Here is a 19,930-nt window from a genome sequence, read left to right on the forward strand (position 1 = left end):
ACATTAAGAGGACTATAAATTACCATAAACCAGTACTAATAAGTATGCTGTGTTCAGGGCGATCGATTTATTTCAGACATCACACATGACAGAAGAATGTCAACAGCACAATTTAGACAATTTTGTACATGGCCCAAAAAAATCATTGGATGCATCTTTTCACTGCACTCAGTGAAAAGATGTTTGCATGTGAGGAGTTACACGGCATGAGGGAGCAGATCAACATTGTTTTTAGATGGAGCTCAAGGCACGAGAACCACCCTCATGGTGTTAGTGTAACCGGAACCTGGACGCCAGCCGGTCACAACGAGGGCTACGTCACCACTCTTGAAGAACTTCTGGTGTTTGCCTGCACAGGAAATGACAACATCCAGATTGGTGACTCCGAAAGTCAGCACTGTCTAAAACAGTTTTTGAGCATCAGAACTCTGCAGTGGTCTAAACGTGGATGTTAAAAAGGCTCCCTCTAGAGCAGGGGTCAGGAACCTTTTTGACTAAGAGAGCCATAAAAGTAAAATATTTAGAAATGTTTTTCAGTGAGAGCCACGCACACATGCACTTTCAACAAAATGTCACAATATATTATTTAAAATAACTTTGTGATAAAACTCACCATTAATATGAATAGGTTTCCGTTCCTCATGATTGGTAAAAAAAAAAAATCCAGCCAAACGATCGGAATGAAAGTCAACTTGCCATGTCCATAGGCGAAGCTACTGCTGGCTAGCCTGCACACTGCTCATTAGCTTGCACACTTGCTTTCTGCCATCTCTCACAGAAGTATATTGATGCTAACGTTAGCATGAAACTTGTCAAAGTGCCACTGATATTCAATTGTATCATTTCAAATTAGAATCACGGCAGAACCTTTTCTCTCCACAAAGGCGAATCCTTCCGTCCATTTAACGTCAATTCTTTACTAGTCAGGCTTATTTAAAAGGGGACGTTTACCTTTTTCGACATCAACGGCTCATCCAATCAAAATTGCGCTTTATGCGAACTGCCGCCCAAACAGGAAATGAACAACAAAAAAGCGAGGATATGTATTTAGTTTTATCGGCGAGCCAGATGCAATTATCAGAAGAGCCATATATAGCTCGCGAGCCATAGATTCCCGACACTTGCTCTAGAGAAATGTTTAAATCTTGAGCTGAGATTCTAAATGACACCTAAAATGCAGTGTCATTCTCTGAGATCTGGATTTTGGGATGTTTTACAGCTGCTTTTCCCGCCCCACTCTTCACAAATTATTTTACCCACTTAAATTTGTTTTATCAAAGTGTTTCCTTGGCCAGATAAAGGTTCTAAGCCACAGGTGTCAAAGTTACGGCCTGCAGGCCAGATCTGGTCCACCACATAATTTTATTCGGGCCACTAAAGCAAATCAAGCATGTTAGGTGCCATGATGCTTGCTAAAGTTGGAACCAAAATTTCAAATTGTCATATATAAACCACTATAAGTCATTATTTTTTACTTCTGATATGAAAACTAGTCATTCATCAATTTGTTATGCGCTCTATATGTAACATGTGGAGGGGATGAAACATTGTAATTGCTTCCTTAAATTCATAACGGCCGTCGAGAGGAAACCATAACTACAATGTGGCCCGTGGTAAAAAAATTAGTTTGACACCCTTACGTTATTGATTTTTGTGGACTTTTTCAACAGGAGATTCCCACGCATCAAGTCCACTCTGCGTAATGCGCACTTTTCATGCAGGTCATATCATTTTGTTATCCATCACACATTAAAAGCCTGTCCCTGAAAATATTTTCTGATGTTAAACCGGTCGACGGGGCAAAAAAAGCTCGACTCTATTTCATTCAAATGTTTCGGTTCCGACCATGCTCCTTCGCTACTCACCAACTTCCAGGGCAAAGTTGACGCGCATGTCGACGTCCTCGGCCCAGACGTCGTTGGCGGGTTTGGTATAGAGCACGGGGTAGATACCGCGGTAAAGGTGAGCCTGGCGGGCCGCCTTGTCGCAACGGGTCACGGCAATGATGGGTGCGCGGGGCCTGTACCTGGATAACATGTGAGCAGACCTGCACAGGGCACAAACAGAGTTGTCAAAAACATTTGAACACTTTGAGAAATGTAGTTACAAAAGGAACAGTTCATTGAAAGTATTCTATATGGAAATATACCTCTCTATGGCAATTATTATTCATAGACGTGGCAATAAACGGGTGTTGAGTGACTGGAAGAATATTATGGCAGTCAGAAGTAAACATTATTTCATTAAAAGAAATGGATAGATCCAACCCTTTAAATAACTCAATTCAATTAACATTTTCTCAGCAGAAGCAGTGATAAGTTTGACAGTACATCACCACGAAGAATTAAATGTTCAAATTGTGCTTGATATCACAACTTTTTTCCCCAATCCAGTCCACTATTTGTTTTAAAGGATTGTTTGATTTCTTTTTTTTGTCAAGTGGTTGCACAAAATGAAAATCATCTAGATCGAGATATGATTTTTAGGGGGAAATAAATGGAACCAGATCCAGATAATTTTATTTCATGCAACCACTTTAAAGTGAGCCATTTTGCTTCACTGCAGTAGAAATATTTCAAATGTGGCAGTGGGAGGAAAACTAAAAAAAAAACTAAAAAAAAAAAGATCACATCATCTTCAAATGTAATTTGAATCGTCTAGAATAGATCATATCGTCATTTTAGGAAAATCATGTGCAGAGAGAGTTTTTACATTGTTTTTATTAAAACAGGAAAAACTGAAGCAACACACATGAAAATAATAATATTTTTATTACAGTATTTTCCAGTGCATAAGGTGGATAAAAATCAATATTGTGGCCCACGGTTGTTTTGTTTTTCATGTCTAGATCCAAATGTTGCAATTAATATAGCAACATTTTCTCTGTTGCCCATTTTGAAGGGAGGAAAAATAATCCCCTTAAAGGACAACCGACACCTCCGGACAAGTTGTGTCCATAATTTGTAAAATCACTTCAAATGACTTCTACTGAGCGTATTTTACAAATATTCCACCACATATAGCTATATTTTACGTTTCAAGACTCGCACTGAATATTCAGGAAGTCTTGTTTTCGAGTTGGTGACGATGCCTGACGTGACGTCACGTCTGGAACGCCCGACCGAGAAAGCGACACACAATGCATTTTGGGTTCTTTGTTTGGTCAAAATTAGAAGGAAAACACATAAATAAAGTGATGGTGAATCGTTGTGTGTTGCACCAAGACTGCTATTTGGTACTAGTTGACACAAATTCCCAGCAGACAAATTAGGCCATTTCCAACGGAGCTTGGGCGCCATCTTGTGCATTTTCTGGGAGACTACATTGGAGTCCTGACTGCTCGAATTCATCAGGAAGAACTTCTTTAATCGATTGCAAACATTTATGCTTTCCTCTTCAGAACTATTTGAATCATATTCATAACTGGATGAGTAACAAGAAAGCATCTTCTCAGAATCTGAAGCCATTGTTTTGATTCTCGAGCAAGGCAAGACGTCCTGGCGTGACGTCACAAGCAAGGGGGCGGGACCTTCAGAAACTGCATCTCCGAGGTCATTTTGAAGTAGTTTTGGGACACTTTAACTCTTTTGCATTTGACTAAAAATATCAGCCTACGTGTTTTGGGTATTTTAGATGTTATAGAACGTTTTTCTGATGTCAGTTAGGAAACAAAAATGGTGTCGGTTGTCCTTTAAATTCAGTTGAATACTATTTAACTACTATTCTAATCCCATACATTTGCTTTCAATCTTCAATCATATTTTTATTGAACCCTAATATGAAAATCTATTTAACCTGAAACGTCATTCAAATAGATTTTTATTTTCCTGTATTTCCACACAGAGTTTATGTTCAAATAATGAACAATGTTTGAGTGGCCTACAAAAAGATGTTAACTCATTCACTGCCAGACGTGCAAAAGCGCGTCCACTCCAGTGCCAGGGTTTTTACCATTGTCATTTGAATCCGAGGATATTGAGTTTTAGGACTACATAAACATTCAATACAGCGTAAGAAACCTTAGACTCTCTTCTTTCGTCTTCATTCCTAAATTATATGGGTCTGGAGTTATATGAGCGTGAAATGAGGGCGGCTGTCCAAAATACAATGTGATACTTATTCGTTTATATAGCGCTTTCACAACAGCTGGAGCGGGAACAAAACGCTAACATGGAAAAAGGGAAATGCTGCCCCTTGTGGAATGGAAAAACATTGCCGGAGGCCATGGCCATCGCTTTATCGGCACCCAAACAAGAATGGCACTCCACCTTATATTTTCAATTCCCGAATAAATTTGGGAATGGCAGTGAATGAGTTAAATCAAAAAAAGAAAGCTTTTGCTTGTGTTTGAACACTTCGGCTATGCTATACTATGCTACAAAAAAAGTATATGTATATATACAGTAAAGTCTCGTTATATCGATATCGGATATATCGATAGTCCCGGTTATATCGATACTATTTCTATGCACGCACGGAGAAAATTACATGCAAACAGGGTCGGATATATCGATAGTCCCGGTTATATCGATATTTTTTCGGACTCCCTTGAATATCGATATAACGAGACTTTACTGTACATATAAAGTATATGTATATTAAAGTTGGATAAGGTAAACATTGATTGAGCTGGTAGATAAAAAGGAAAACTCAGACTCATTGTTCTGCATTTGTCTGACTTTTTTTTCAACTGGCCAACTTTCTCATTCACATTTGTCCTGAATGTGTAGTTCAACATCCCTTACTGGGTTTAACTGGCGTTTACATGTTGACCGGTAATCAAAATATTTTCTCTGGCGCCGCTACACGCTCCTAAAAAGTGAGGTGCTATTTGTCGGTCAGCATTTCAACACTGGCCAGAAAGTGGACAGGAGGCATTTGGAGCTTTTCGAGGCACGCTGACAGCAGGGTGGCTGAATCAAATTGAAAACTTGCAAAGTGAAAACAATGAAGGATAAAAAAGTGAAAAAGCTCTGCGGAAATGCGAGAGACTCTTCACAACCTGATCTTGCATGTGTAGTGGCGCACGTTGATGAGGGACATTGAAATGCATATGGATATATTGGCGACGTTGGGGGAAGCAGAGGAGGGTGGAAAAAAAATGTCGAAAAGACTTTCAACAAATGAGCAATTTTAATTTATTTTTGTGTTAACTCATTCCTGAAATTATTCGATTAGCCGATACAGCGCTATTTAGACAGGGGGCAGCATTTGCCTTTTGTACACCTGCCCCCATTTCAAGTTCAGATAACTCCAGACCCATACAACTTGGGAATTTTTTTCTGATGAAAGAAGAGAGTCTAAAGGTTTCTCACGTAGTAGCCCAAAAACTCAATATATCGTGGGTCCTGGAATTTGACTGAAAATGACAAAAACCCTGGCACTGGAGTGGACACATTTGCACATCGTCTGGCAGTGTGAGTTAATTGACCGCCTTCTTTATTTTGCGGAATAATGGTTGTATGTATTGTTTTAATGCTAAAGTCAACTACAAAGCGTGTGTCAGGTCGCATAGGTATATCCAAAACATTTTAGAGATGACGTACCTGCCCAACTTGTTCTCCAGAAACTGTAAATGGTAGTAAGAAATGCTGATATGTGATGTTATATCAAACATGAAAAAAACAGCTGCCTGTATCACATGCTTTTTCGAGGATGAACTCCTTCGTGCGAGGAATGACCAGGGAGTTAAAATTATCGTGTAAAATGTCAGGCCTCGGTTTCCAAAAGGTCAGAAATGGCTCACTCCACTCGAGTTGAGGGGTGGTGGTGGGGGCTTTGCCGTGGAAGGCACGGATGGGGGTGGTGGTACGATTCTGACCTGCCGGTTTTGGTGAGCACGATAATGGCGCTGGCGCAGCACTTGAAGGACGCCTCCACTGTACCAATGGCGACGGTTTCCGTGGGGTCGCGGGTCAGGTGGGAGGTACGACGCAGCTCTTCAAAAATCTGCCTGTGGAACATGGCGGCCTCGGCTTCACGGGCGATCTGATCATAGAGGGTGAAGGTTGCAAAAATTTAACACATTTTCTTTTACAACCAATCAATTTGAAACATCTAAACTATCGTGATATTTTTGCTCATGGTTATCAAAGCTAATATTGAGCTATGCCTCACGCTGTTTGGGGATCATCGTACCGACCCTGAGATGCCTCAATGACCCCTCACCTGATGCTGAGTATGTACAGCCTCGAGGGGGTAGTCCCCCTTGGCCGTTTCCCCGCTCAGCATGATACAGTCGTTGCCGTCCAGCACGGCATTGGCGACATCGCTGGCCTCGGCTCGGGTAGGACGAGGCTTCTTCGTCATGCTCTCCAGCATCTGAAGGCCAACACCAATGTCTCATATCACGAGCCCAAGAAAAAGAGAGAAACATCTCTCACTGCAGCACTGACAAACCTGTGTGGCGCAGACAATGGGCTTGCCCAGCCTGTTGCACCTGCCGGTCATCATCTTCTGGGCGATGAACACCTTTTCTGTTGGGATTTCAATACCTAGATCTCCGCGGGCGACCATGATGCCGTCGCTGGCCTCCAAAATCTCATCAAATCTGTATTTGAAAGGACATTGAAAAGTCTTGGTGCGAAGCTGCGGATTATTTCGGGTGATTTACAAACTAGGATGAAAGGCAGATGGATAAGAACAAGGAAGAGCCATTCCAAATGTCTAACCCAAATGTCCAAAGTCCGGCCCGGGCGCCAAATGTGACCTGTGGTCAATTGTTATCCAGCCCGCAGGCTGCATTATAAAATTTATTAGGCCAAGTGCTTCCATCTGAAGGCTCAATTAGGAACAGCAAATTCATATATGTACAGGTATGAGTAATTGACTGAATGAACACCCCCATTTTTCTAAAATGGCGACAATCAACAAAAGGAGGAAAGTTGACTGCGAGTGCCGACAATTCAAGGACTGTGTCTGCCTCATAGGTAAAGAGACAGTGACTGCTTTTAACTCATTCACTGCCATTTCCAAATGCATTTGGGAACTGTAAAGCATGATGTAAAGCGCAATTCACAAATTTGTTCAAGTTTGGTTTTTTCTTGCGGGGGGGTGCCAATAAAGCGGCCTCCGGCAATGTTTTTTTCCCTTCCATGAGGGGGCATTTGCCTTTTGTACAGCTACCATAATTTCAAGATCATACTACTCCAGACCCATATAATTTAGGAAGTACCTCTTTTTTTCTGGTGAAAGAAGAGAGTCCAAGTTTTCTTACGCTGCATTCAATGTTTACGTGGTCCGAAAACTCAATATTATGTGGGTCGTGCAATGTGAGTAAAAATGACCAAAACCCTGGCACGGGATGAACAGATTTTTTCACATTGTTTGGCAGTGAATGACTGAGAGTTCAATGGGAAGTGATTTATTTAAATTAATTGCCGTTATATGTAAAGAACGTCCACCAAGGTTGACCACCCTCCACCTACATTATTACCATAGCAAATCATGCCCCCTTGACAAAAAGTTTGGACACCACTGGTCTATTCCAGACAAAAAAAGATTCGGAGCCACAATAATGGTTTTGATATCGAAAGTCAGGATAAAACTACATGTTCTGTTTTTTACATGACTAAGTGTTATATTGATGAAAGCAATATGCTACTACAGTCAGCACAAAACATAAAGGCCAATGTCAGAGATATGACAGTCAGACACCGTGGACAGAGACTCAGAACCAGAAAGATTGTCCCCACTGCCGGCAGGAAACGCAGTCATCAGATGACATACGTCTGAATTCTGCGCCCCTCTGCCAAGCTATTTGAGAGTATATGTAAATTACAGTGATATATTAGTAAACATAGTTTTCTTGATTATAATGCCACGCCTCTGGGCGTTCTGAGCACCAACAGCTGCAAGCAGTAAAACATAAGACATTTTAATTGGTTGTCTTTTCCAAGAACTGATAAGTTTGTAATCTGGCGCTTGTGCAGGATGTTTAAGCCGTAAATAACTTTGGTGAAAAAGGAGTATCTAAAGCCCTAAATTCTGTGCAAGGCCGGACCTTCTAGAATCTAGATGGAGACGACAGTTCACCTTGCCATGTCTGTTTCACTCAGATTTACTGTGGCCATCTGCGCTTTGACTGTAGGCCCATTGTTTAGTTGGTCAGCAAAGCACGGCACTTTTAAACATGATAAATTATTATTCTCCATCAGCCAACCAACACCATTTTTTTCGTAACTGACATCAGAAAGACGTTTTATAGCATCTAAAATACCCAAAACACACAGTCTGATATTTTTAGTCAAATGCAAAACATTAATAAAAATGACTTAGTGTCTCAAAAACTACTTCAAAATGACCCCGGAAATGGCGAGTTTCAGAAGGTCCCGCCCCCTTGTTCGTGATGTCACGTCAGGACATCCTGTCTTGCTCTAGAATCAAAACAATGGCTTCAGATTCGGAGAAGGTGCTTTCTTGTTACTCATCCAGTTATGAATATGATTAAAATAGTTCTGAAGATGAAAGCATAAATGTTTGCAATTGATTTAAGAAGTCCTTCCTGATGAATTCGAGCAGTCAGGACTCCAATGACCCAGAAAATGCACAAGATGGCGCCCAAGCTCCGTTGGAAATGGCCTAATTTGTCTGCTGGGAATTTGTGTCAACTAGTATCAAATAGCAGTCTTGGTGCAAAACAACGATTCACCATTGCGTTATTTATGTGTTTTCCTAATTTCGCCATCAACACGGATCAACACAAAGTTTTCAGACCAAACAAAGTACCCAAAATGCATTGTGTGTCGCTTTCTCGGTCAGGGGCGGTCCAGACGTGACGTCACGTATCGTCATCAACTCGAAAACAACATTTGCTGAATATTCAGCGCAAGTCTTAAAACGTAAAATATAGCTATATGCCCTGGAATCTTTGTAAAATACGCCGAGTAGAAGTCATTTGAAATGATTTTTCAAATTATGGACACAACTTGTTCGGACGCGTCGGTTGTCTTTTAATTTTTACATTTCAGCGAAATGTTTCGACCAATGATAAAATACCCATTGAAACAAATAGTTTCATACAGTTGAGTACCGGGTGTCATAGAAGCAAAGTACAGTAAAGTCTCGTTATATCGATAGTACTGCTTATTACGATACTATTTCTATGAACGCAAAGAGAAAATTTACATGCCGCAGGATCGGATATATAGATAGTCTGGTTATATCGATATTTTTTCCGAATCCCGAGAATATCGATATAACGAGACTTTACTGTATCACCTTACCTACGCACTCCCTCGTGGTTCTCCAGCTTGCTGATTATCTTGATGTCCTTGCCTTTTTCGCCCAGAGCTTTCCTGACAGCATGAACGTCGGCGGCCTTACGGATGAACGAGGCAAACACCATGTCGACGCCCTGCTCCACACCGAACTTCAGGTCGTCAAGGTCTTTCCCGGACAGGGCTGGGAGGTCGACGGCAGCGCCGGGCAGGTTGACGCCTTTCTTGCTGCCCAACGTTCCACCGTTTTCAATCTCGCACATCAGGTAGTCGTGACCTTCCATGCAAATATTTCACTCGGTAAATTTACCTCACACGCTTTACATCTTTTGTTGTGTCATGTTATATTGTCTTCCTTGAAGGATAAAAACATATTTTGACAAATTAAGGAGTTGAAACAAGGTTACAGATTAATTGCTTCTCACCTCTGCCGGTACAGATAAAGTCAGTCCCATAAACCAATTTTTGCTCGATATAAGATTAGAAAATGGATGGATGATTATAGAAGTACCGCACGATAATTATAATCAACTTCATTTTCGTCATTCAATTTCTACATTTTATTTCCGTATTCTTATATGGCATGCGCACCAAATCCAGCAGACATTTAAACAGCTTTTCCCCCAAGCCATTAACTCTTTGAACTCTTTCAACAGTAGCCAAAATGGAACTGTATAGTGCCACTTTGCAGTTTTTTTGACGATGATACTAGTGCAGCGTGTTCTACCGGAAACAAATTCCTTGTGTGTTCTACATACTTGGCAATAAAGATGATTATGATTCTGATCACGTTTCGGTTTGCGAGTAACAGGTGGCACTGTTGGGCCTCACATGCAGCTGCACAGATGTTGGTCGTTTTAGTCAGTGGCAGTTAAAAGGACTGCCGGCACGGCCACTCAGGGTCGGGTCTGTTTCACCCTGTCAGCTATGTTTTGTCTTGTCATGTTTTACACGTGGTTTTGTTTGCTAATTTGGACTTTTTTTGTTCTGATGACTGTTTGAAATTTTGTTTCTGCTGACTTTAATACAATTTGTCAAATACACCCTGCTCCTCCCTCCTGGAAAAGCGTGACATATGGCTGTAGAGAAGAAGGAAGGCCAAATAGTTATTTGGGAATTTTAGTTTTTTTTTTATTTCGTACTCAATAAATCATACAAAAAAACATCTGCTGAAACTAAAAAAATATATAAAAGTAAATAAAAAATCTAAAAGTAAATAATTTTGTCCAAAGATAAACTAAGAAACCATTAAAAAAACTACATAACCAACTTTGAAAAGTGAATTGAAAATGAGCAAATCTTAACCTATTCTAAGCCTCCTCTTACCGATTTCTTTGACCTTGAGGGAAATCAGCCCATCATCGACGTAGATGTTGCTTCCGTTCTGAACGACCTTGGTGATGTTTTTGTAGTCGAGCCACAGTATCTTCTCATCACATTTCTCCTTGTAACTGTCATCAAGAGTCAGCTTGATGGTGTCGCCTTTCTTCAGCTCGACCTCAGCGGTGCCGCTCTGTGCAACAAGAACAAGCGCACATTGATGACCTTCATCCTCGTCTCATTTGTGCAAATCCAATGACAGTCAATGAAGGCTGTTTGGATTCTTGAACAAGAACTTACACCCTCGATGAGCCCTGTCCTGATTTCTGGTCCCTTGGTGTCCAAAGCGATGGCCACTGGCCTATAGCCGAGTGAGCCTGCTCCAAAGCTTTCAGTTGCTTCACGGACATTCTTGATGGTTTCAGCGTGGTACTAGGATACAAGTTGGGAACAAAGAAAACCAATTAAACTAAATTCATTTTCATACCACAAACTGCTCTTTAAAAATGCTTATCAACTCTTTCTTTTTGGGAGCTCGGAATTATATAGTGATTTGAAATTGGATCTGCAAGTTGGTGCGCTAGGTCAATTTTTTTCATCTTAGGCAGGTGGAAAAGGTGATTTGTTTTCTTACACTTGGCAAAATCAAATCAATAACTTCGTTACATCTTGGCTGGAAGTTTGTGTTGTGCTGTGTTTTGTGTCAAGTTTTATATCCATGTACATCACTTTATTTTGGCTCCTTTTCTTTTCAAAGTCCTCCGTGAATAAAACTGAGTTGTGGTGAGTTTTTCCATTGTCTCTGCAGGTTATGCCACAGGAATGGGCGACTGGTGGCTCGTGGACCATACTCCGAATCGTTCCCCAACCCTTTTTATTCTTTACAACCCCCCAAAATTATTGAAAGAATGCTGTGAGAATAATTTTTTTAATGAGTTAACTATAGTTTTAAAAATTGTAATGTTACCAACTACCACTAGAGATCAGACACGCTTTAGATGACCCCACACTGTGGCTTACACTTCCCAAAACTATGTGAGCAGGTCTGATATTTTTGGGTGGATGTGGAATGATAAACAGTACATATATGATAATAAAAATTTGACCTTATTGATTTTTGTGAAAACATGGACAAAATGACAACCTGGATTTTATGTTGCTGAACTTGTTCAGTCGGTTTGTGTCCTTCTTGAATGTTTTATTTTATGATTTATTTTAAGCAAGTGTCAATTGCAATGAAAAAATAATGTGTGTGTGCGTGCGTGTTGAAATGAAATATACAGATATGTATTTTGCACACGTATTTTGTCCAGATTGTAAGAAATGTTTTGGCTATACATTTTGTTAGGAAGCATAGCACAGATAAAAATGGTGCTCCCCTTCAGCGTATACGTTGCCTAACATACCAATTCCAGATTCCACCACTGAAAGGATGGCAAATAAAATAGGATGACGACCTTAGAATGATCAAACGAAACTTGCGTCAAGGATGATCAGTAAAATACAATTAAACCACACAATAGCGGAACATTAACATTTTAATAATAAGCAAAAGGCCATTGCTCAGAGGTTTTTGAAATATTAACTTGTTAAGTTGTATTTACTATAGAATGAGAATACATTAGTGTCAAAATCTGTACTTTGACAAACAGAATCTCAATAACCATGGACAGTGTTTCGCTTTCTTATTACAAGCTACGAAGAGGTGTAAATCCAGAACGACAACTGCAACACCAATTTTAGCTCGTGACGCGCTTCAGGTTCACTGTCCCAAAACAGCTGCTTGAGGCGTGAGAAGAATATTTCCTACAACGTGTGTGCGTGTGTGTGTGTGCGCGCGCGTGTGTGTGCACACAATTGGATGCTGAGCGGACATCAACGTTAAGTTGCACAACTTGTTTAAAGAAGCTATTCTAATGTTAACTACTTATCCTCTGAGGAGTGTAAAGGCACGATGTGTTCTTGGTGGTGCGGTATATCGAAAATATTGAGAAGGGGAAGACAGAACATCAAGGTTACTTTCAGTGGGGCCACACACCCCACATTCCTCCATATAAACTCTCTGGGTCTCAAACTATTAATAGCTGCGGTGACAAGTGACCAGGGCGAGGTCAATTTCATTTTGACCTTCCCAAGACAATTTGTGCATCCACTCTGCTTTCAGATTTCTCCTACTACACTGTACTTGAACAAGCCACAACATTTGGTGGAAGACAAATGCATTTGCATTCATAGAATATATTTTATAGTCTGTCAATTGCAAATATTTCTGATCTTAAAGGGCAACCGACATCTCCGGACAAGTTGTGTCCGTAATTTGTAAAATGGCTTCAAATGACTTCTACTGGGCGTATTCTAATAAGATTCCACCGCATATAGCTATATTTTACGTTTTAAGACTCGCGCTGAACATTCAGGAAGTCTTGTTTTTAAGTTGGTGACGAGTCCTCACGTGACGTCAGAAAAGGACCGCCTCCTGACCGTAAAAAAGACTCATTGTAGCGTCTTTCCATCACGTCAATGTATTGTGCTGTACTGTTTTTTTTAAAACGGTGTGTTACATCCAAAAACCCGGCCCGGTAGTCGAGTGGTTAGCACACCGGCTTCACAGTGCAGAGGTCGCCGGTCGCGTCCCGGTCCGGCCTCCCTGTGTGAAGTTTGCATGTTCTCCCCGGACCCGCGTGGGTTTTCTCCGGGTCCTCCGGTTTCCTCCCACACTCCAAAAACATGCATGGCAGGTAGATTGACCACTCCAAATTGTCCCTAGGTGTGAGTGTGAGAGTGACTGTTGTATGTCTTTGTGTGCCCTGCGATTGGCTGGCAACCAATTCAGGGTGTCCCCCGCCTCGTGCCCGAAGACAGCTGAGATAGGCTCCAGCAACTCCCGCGACCCTAATGAGGAATAAGCGGTACGGAAAATGAGATGAGATGAGACATCCAAAAGCTGCCAGCAGAGGGAGTCCAAGCTCCATGGAACGAAGTTATCAGCCTGTGGAAACGGGCTGATTCATTCCTCACAGCTCCGTGTCCATTTTCTTGTCTCTTTTTGGGTGAGACATTCCCCCCCCGCCCGTTTGCCACAAAATGACAAGGAATAAATTCTTTAATCGATTGCAAACATGTCTGCTTTCCTCTTCAGAACTATTTGAATCATATTCATAACTGGATGTGTAACAAGAAAGCATATTATCCGAATCTGAAGCCATTGTTTTTATTCTCCAGCAATGCAAGACGTCTTGGCCAATTCGCAGCTCATTTTTTTGCAGATTTTGGACACTTTAAGTCATTTTTATTGGTGTTTTGCATTTGAATAAAAATATACTGCGTGTTTTGGGTATTTTAGATGCTATAAAACGTTTTTTTCTGATGGCAGTTAAGAAACAAAAAAGTGACATCGGTTGCCCTTTAAATCATCACTTTGACGCTAGACAATGTTACGTGTGTATGGGGTATTGATACATTTTATCCAAAGCCATTCTGGTTGTAAGCATGAACGTTTTTATTAATTAGGCTGTCATTCTCCACATGCCTGTTCCTTCTCTCATCTACGATATGATAAATATTGATTCCTTGGACAAACTATTTTTTCACATGACCTTTTGTTTAACTTAACTCATTCACTGCCATTCCCGAATTTATTCGGGAATGGAATATATGACGTGGAGCACCATTCCCGAATTGGTTCGGGTTTTTTTTCCAGGAGGGGGGTGCCGATCAAACACAGGTCAGACCTCTGGCAATGTTTTTTTCTATTCCACAAGGTGGCAGCATTTGCCTTTTCTACCTCATAGCACTCCCGACCCATATAACGTATGAACTTTTTTTTCTGATGAAAGAAGTCTAAGGTTTCTTACGCTGCATTGAATGTTTATGTAGTCCTAAAAACCTATCCTGTATTTAAAAGGCGCTTACAAATACAATGTATTATTATTATTATTATTATTATTAAAACTCAATATTCTGTGTGTCCTGGAATTCAAGTGACAATGACAAAAACCGTGCCACTGGAGTGGACACATTCTTGCACATGTCTGACAGTGAATGAGTTATACCATATGAAAGTTCCTACTGCGCGATCGTGAATGCAAAAGACTATGACCTTTGTAAAAGGTGACGGGTCAACTGGGTACTTTTGCCAACTCACTAGCCTCTACTCAATATCAATGACAAATCAGTGGCTGCCAGACAGATGGAGTACAAGCAACCAGATCCCATTACAGGGAGTGACAGACCACATGACAATCATGACTTCTACCGACTGTAAAGGGTAAAGTGACAATCACTCCCATAGGGTGAGTACAACTACTGCCCGAGCCAAAATATGGAGCGTATTTCTTTAAATATGCTTCTATTGCAACGACATGTTTTTGAAGCGTTCAGTGAGTCTAGCGGACGAGGCTGACATTTTGTTCCCCGGCCTACAAATTCTGCCTAGCAACAATTATTTGTGCCAAGTTGCTATTTGCCACACAAGTATAAAGACCGAGACTTTTTTGTCTTTATAATAATAATACATTTCATTTATAAGGGCCTTTCAAAACTCTCAAGGTCACTTTACCATGACAGGATAAGTTTTTGTGTGGATGAGCAGCGGCAGCCAAATATTTCAATATTTCTTTATTTTATCATTCAAATGGCTGATCAATCTTTTCATGATGTTCAATACTGACATTGTCGTGAAAAAGCATCACTTGGGTCATTTTCTTCCTTATGTGACACTGCTGCAAAAGCGTCCAGCTCTTGCTGTTTTGAGTTATGCACAATCGATGTCATTGTGACAAAGGTGGAAACTTGCAGTAGCTTTGATTTAAAAAAAATATAATAAAATAATAATAATGTTTTTTTTCTTCTTAGCTTGAACTTCTGTCCACCGGGATCGTTGTTTCAACATCCACACAACGTCCCAACAAGTTTACCATCTTCCTGACTCAAGTCTGCACATCGCTCAGTAACAAGATGGGACCATAATCCATTGCATTTCTTTTCATCGAAGAAAACATTTAGTTTGTTTGAATATAAGAATCTTTGATCACCAGGCAATTAATTACCTTTGCTTGCCTAACGATAAGTACAACAATGATTTTGCCTCATGGGGGACAAGTGTGGCTCAATGACTTACATACTTAGTGTTTTACATTTTAGTCTTTTATAATTACAGACTGGTAGTGTTTTAATGCAACTATTTAGTGTAATAACTTTATTACCGTGCAATGTAAGTTAGTAGTACACCTGCCCATTTAAGTACACATTCAGATTATGTCACCAACCCAGAGACCCCCACGAGGAAAAACCCCGATGCACTCACTTCATGTGTGCCATGCGAGAAATTCATCCTTGCAATGTTCATCCCGGCCATGATCATCTCCTTGGCCATGGCCACAGACCGAGAGGCAGGCCCTGCACGAGAATATTTTACAAGCGATATCAATCTCAAAGACATCAAGTGGTGTCACTCAAACTGACTTTTATGGCCTTTCACTTATGTGCTAGTTTTTCTGACCGATTGTGCAGATGATGCCGGTGTTACGGGACACAGCAGGCTCCGAGTCGATGTCCAGCAGGCACATGTGCTCGATGAAGGTGTCGGCCATGGCGGCGTGAAGCTGCTGGGTGTGGATGATGGAGGACTCCTTAGACTTGGACATGATCGGTGCCTTCGGGATTACGGCTGCAGAAAGAGGTCAGAGGAAGCGATTGGTTTCTCATTGGTAACAATCACATGCATTCATTCATTCAAATCTAATTGGCCACGTAACAAAAGTACAACAGGGACCTCCATGACGCATAATAGAGTAAAATCAAATATAGAGATGATCAGTGCTAATTTTGCTAATACTGGATTAGCCTTTATTAGTCTCACAGTGGAGAAGTTTACATTTTACTGCAGCAAAGTGATGAAAGTGTGAGGAAAGGAAAGTAGAAAAACAAAATACAGGACCCGCTCTAAAAGCAGCCACTCTCTTGACGCGATCTTGAAGTCAAAACAACATAAAATTACTAAATAACAAATGTGACAACACAAAAGCACTTTCTGTACTGTTTGTTATATGAAGCAGTTTGGGAAAAAAAGAGGAGAGAATCAAATCATCCTTTTCACCAGTGGATCAGGGACATCATGGTGATATGTGTACGTCTGCTACAAGCTAAATGTTGAAAACAAACATGAAGCTGTAGCATCCATTGACAAAAAGAGATTGTCTCACATCTCCTGGCCCACGTAAATCCGCTTTAATTCCAAGCCGCGACAGTTCCACATACGCATCAGTGCTCTGCGCAGACGCTCCTTTCTTCACATGGCGGACTCCTCAAGCCATGCATCCATTGAGCTGCACGCTGTCGAACAGCACCGACCTTTCCGCTGAATAAAGCGGGGCTGTGAAAATACTGCCTATTACAGGCGCAAAAAGGCAATGATCGTCCCAGCAATGACAGTCAAATGGCACCGACATTCCTCCCAAATCAAAAACAGTGCTGGCATATTCGTGCTGCCAAATAGGCGCAACCTCTCAGCAGAGTCTCCTCAATGAATGTTGCGGCCCAAAATGCTGAAAAACAATCCGTATCAGTTACACATGACGCGCAACAACTCAAAGTGACAAAAGAAAACACAAAAACTGGACAAAAACAACAACAAAAAAAAGCAAGGCTGGTGAGAACACTTGCTGACAGCTGCCTACTCGGGCGCCATCTTGGATTTCTTTCTTGGACATCATTCACAGCATGATGAAGTTTCCTCCAACCACAATCAAACATATTTTGAAATGAATCCTTCTTTGATAGTGCCTATGAAAATACTTGCTTACTATGGTAACCCTCCGAAAACCATTTGATCTGATATTGTCGGTGTTGGGTGGAAACCTCTGCCTGTATTGTATGTATAAATTTGAGCAATTTTCTATTTTCTCCTCGTGTGATTCGTTATTTTTATAAATTTCACCGGAAGACAATTCTTTTGTTGAAGTAGGTCTGACACGTTTTTTGGCTGCAGAATCCAAAATTGATCTCTGTGGAAGCAAATTCTTGTTCCATACTACTTTTCACTTTAACAATGTGTTTGTGGTAACCAAAGAAAAAAAATAATCCCTGACAAGCAATAATTTCAGAGATGCGAGGGATCACCATGACAACAATGGTATGCATTGATTGCATCACGTGCTTTAGGATTTTATTTTATTTTTGTTGGCTGATTGGCTCCGATAAATCATAGCCGACAAATCTGGTGCATTTGAGTGATTTCATTTTGAATACATGTCACCAAATACAGTTCCTGACAAAGAGATACTAGCCAATAATGTGGTAGAAAATCTCAGCAATGTCTATATTTACACTCTAATGTGAAAATGGTAATAAAAAGACAAAACATTTAGATGGCCGACGTGGGTGAAAGCCCGGTGAGACAGACATTTTCGTGCGAGCTGATTTAACAACTCATGTGCATAAAGCAACAAGGACAGCAAAGTGCCTGCCTGGCTGCACGCTCTACATTCCACTGAGAGTTCATGTAGAGCTGAAGAAGAGGAGGAGCAGGTCACTTGACACAAGGTTGAAGCACGCTCACAAAGAGCACTCTGCCTTGTACCGTTGAGAAGCAAGACTTCACAACTCTTGGCATAATTTTGAAATATCACGAACCACTGGACATCGGTCCACGGCTCTCTATTTTTTGTTCTATTACTTATACCTAAATAGAGTCCGAGTACGCTTAGAAACATCAAGCGTGCTCGGACCCCTTTCTCACTCCCAGGATAGGCCAAAAAATAACCATTTGGGAGTATTTTTGGGCAGTAGATTATGACTGTTTTTTGATGTCTTTACTTTGAATTTATGTAATTTATGTATGTGTACACTGTGCGAAAGGCAATTACGGTAGATTTATTGATCATATAACATCAAATCACAAGTAAATATTAATGGATGGAATGGTGTTTAGTGTGCACTTAACTATGTACTTAGAGTTACACAGGTGCGTCTGATTATATTTGAATAGTTTGGATAATTCATTCCTAATTGCAACAAGGCATTCAGCAAGGCGAAATGCATTGTTTTAACAATTTATTATATTTAAATTTACAGCTACCAAAAAAAAAAAAAAACAATTCACCATTAAGAAATTGCAGTTTTGAAAACAAACTTTTTCATAGATAAATTAGACAGGCACTCGTCAGTGATTATGTTTGATCAATCAATATCATTTTTACTTTTCAGATTTGAATTACTGAATTAATGTACACATTGCTACGATGTAGTTTATTTCAATGCCCATACATGCAGTGAAATGTATCTCAGATTAACGAAACGGCAACCTTGTTTCTCAATTGTCTCCATTTGGAGAAAAAAAATATTGAAACGAATTGAAAACTTCCTTTCTTTTTTACAAAGGTAAAAACAAAGGAATAGTCTTTTAAACGAAGTGGTACCTACCGGTACATGCATACGTATTGATTTATATAGGTGTCAAATCTCAGTATAATAAACAGAAATGTTTATGAAATTAGAGGTGACTTGCTTCAGCTGTGGTAAAAGCCCTATATAAATCAATATGTATTGTATGAGTATCGAAATGTATCATGAAGGAGGAAAAATATGGTCTATAGTGTCGATAAATTAGAAGAGGGTTTTGGAGAGACTGTGAGCAGAACGTTTTGTCCTATCCACACACACAATTTGTATGTGCACTCACCTTCGAGATGAACTTTGCAGGGAACCAAACAGCCACTCAACTGACAGCGGTGGCTGCTTTTATGCTCGTTCCTCGGCCGGAACTACTTTCCTGATACCAAGAGAATGAATTAAGGTGTTGATGGTCTGCTTGGTCAGAATCACTCCGCTGCTCCGAGTGGCAATGGTTTGTGTGTGTGCGTGTACATGTACTGTACCATGTACACGCACACACACAAACGGTTGCCAATTTGATGTACTGTATTAACAAACTCGCACAGCGGAATAAATGTATTATTATTATTATTATTATTATTATTATTATTATTATTTCTATTTCATTCTGATGCAAAATTCCCCAAAATAGATAGATTATTAATAGATTATTCGTTTCATTTATTTACATTAAGAACAAAATATCGAATTTTATTTTTACAGAACTCTAAATGTGATGCATTTTGATTACTTCAATCGTTTTGAGATGATTTAAAATAATTGATTTTTACCCCTTTTTCTTTATCAATAAGTGAATCAAAATCCAAGTCCTTCTTGTAACAACAGTGTCCTCTAGTGGCGGATCAATGAAGGTGGATACATGTCCCAGAATCAAAACATGCAAACAGTTCAACAGTTTTTGTAAAGTATCAGGCATCATCCGTCTCACCGTACTCCATCCATCCATCCATCCATCCATCCATCCATCCATCCATCCATCCATCCATCCATCCATCCAT

General features: G+C 40.3%; 1 protein-coding gene across 2 annotated transcripts; it reads right to left on the reverse strand.

The window, feature by feature from the left end:
• Positions 1 to 47: 47 nt before the first annotated feature.
• LOC148897930 (pyruvate kinase PKM-like) lies at positions 48 to 19,360 on the reverse strand. 2 transcript variants are annotated; one of them, XM_088996517.1, is made up of 11 exons: positions 19,219 to 19,360; positions 16,039 to 16,206; positions 15,844 to 15,935; positions 10,839 to 10,970; positions 10,545 to 10,731; positions 9,225 to 9,495; positions 6,400 to 6,550; positions 6,169 to 6,321; positions 5,822 to 5,988; positions 1,866 to 2,047; positions 48 to 349 (listed from the first exon to the last, which is right to left on the reverse strand). In XM_088996517.1, exons 2-11 carry the CDS (start codon positions 16,181 to 16,183, stop codon positions 243 to 245), a joined length of 1,587 nt encoding a protein of 528 aa, XP_088852643.1. In that variant the 5' UTR covers positions 16,184 to 16,206; positions 19,219 to 19,360; the 3' UTR covers positions 48 to 242. The 2 variants fall into 2 exon arrangements, with proteins under 2 accessions (XP_088852643.1, XP_088852644.1); XM_088996518.1 differs by lacking the exon at positions 19,219 to 19,360 and adding an exon at positions 16,742 to 16,903.
• Positions 19,361 to 19,930: the final 570 nt, after the last annotated feature.

This window comes from Hippocampus bargibanti, linkage group LG05 (genome assembly GCF_051943395.1).
Source record: "Hippocampus bargibanti isolate YZ-2025 linkage group LG05, ASM5194339v1, whole genome shotgun sequence".
In the NCBI taxonomy this organism is placed as follows: domain Eukaryota; kingdom Metazoa; phylum Chordata; class Actinopteri; order Syngnathiformes; family Syngnathidae; genus Hippocampus; species Hippocampus bargibanti.

What these genes read in the sequence shown, in the direction of transcription:
- LOC148897930 (XM_088996517.1), bottom strand. Translation starts at nt 16,183, where the DNA reads ATGTCCAAGTCTAAGGAGTCCTCCATCATCCACACCCAGCAGCTTCAC. An exon ending in CCATTGTCTGCGCCACACAG is followed by an intron (nt 6,322 to 6,399) that starts GTTTGTCAGTGC and finishes GTTGGCCTTCAG; the next exon opens with ATGCTGGAGAGCATGACGAA. An exon ending in GTGCTCACCAAAACCGGCAG is followed by an intron (nt 2,048 to 5,821) that starts GTCAGAATCGTA and finishes TGCCCTGTGCAG; the next exon opens with GTCTGCTCACATGTTATCCA.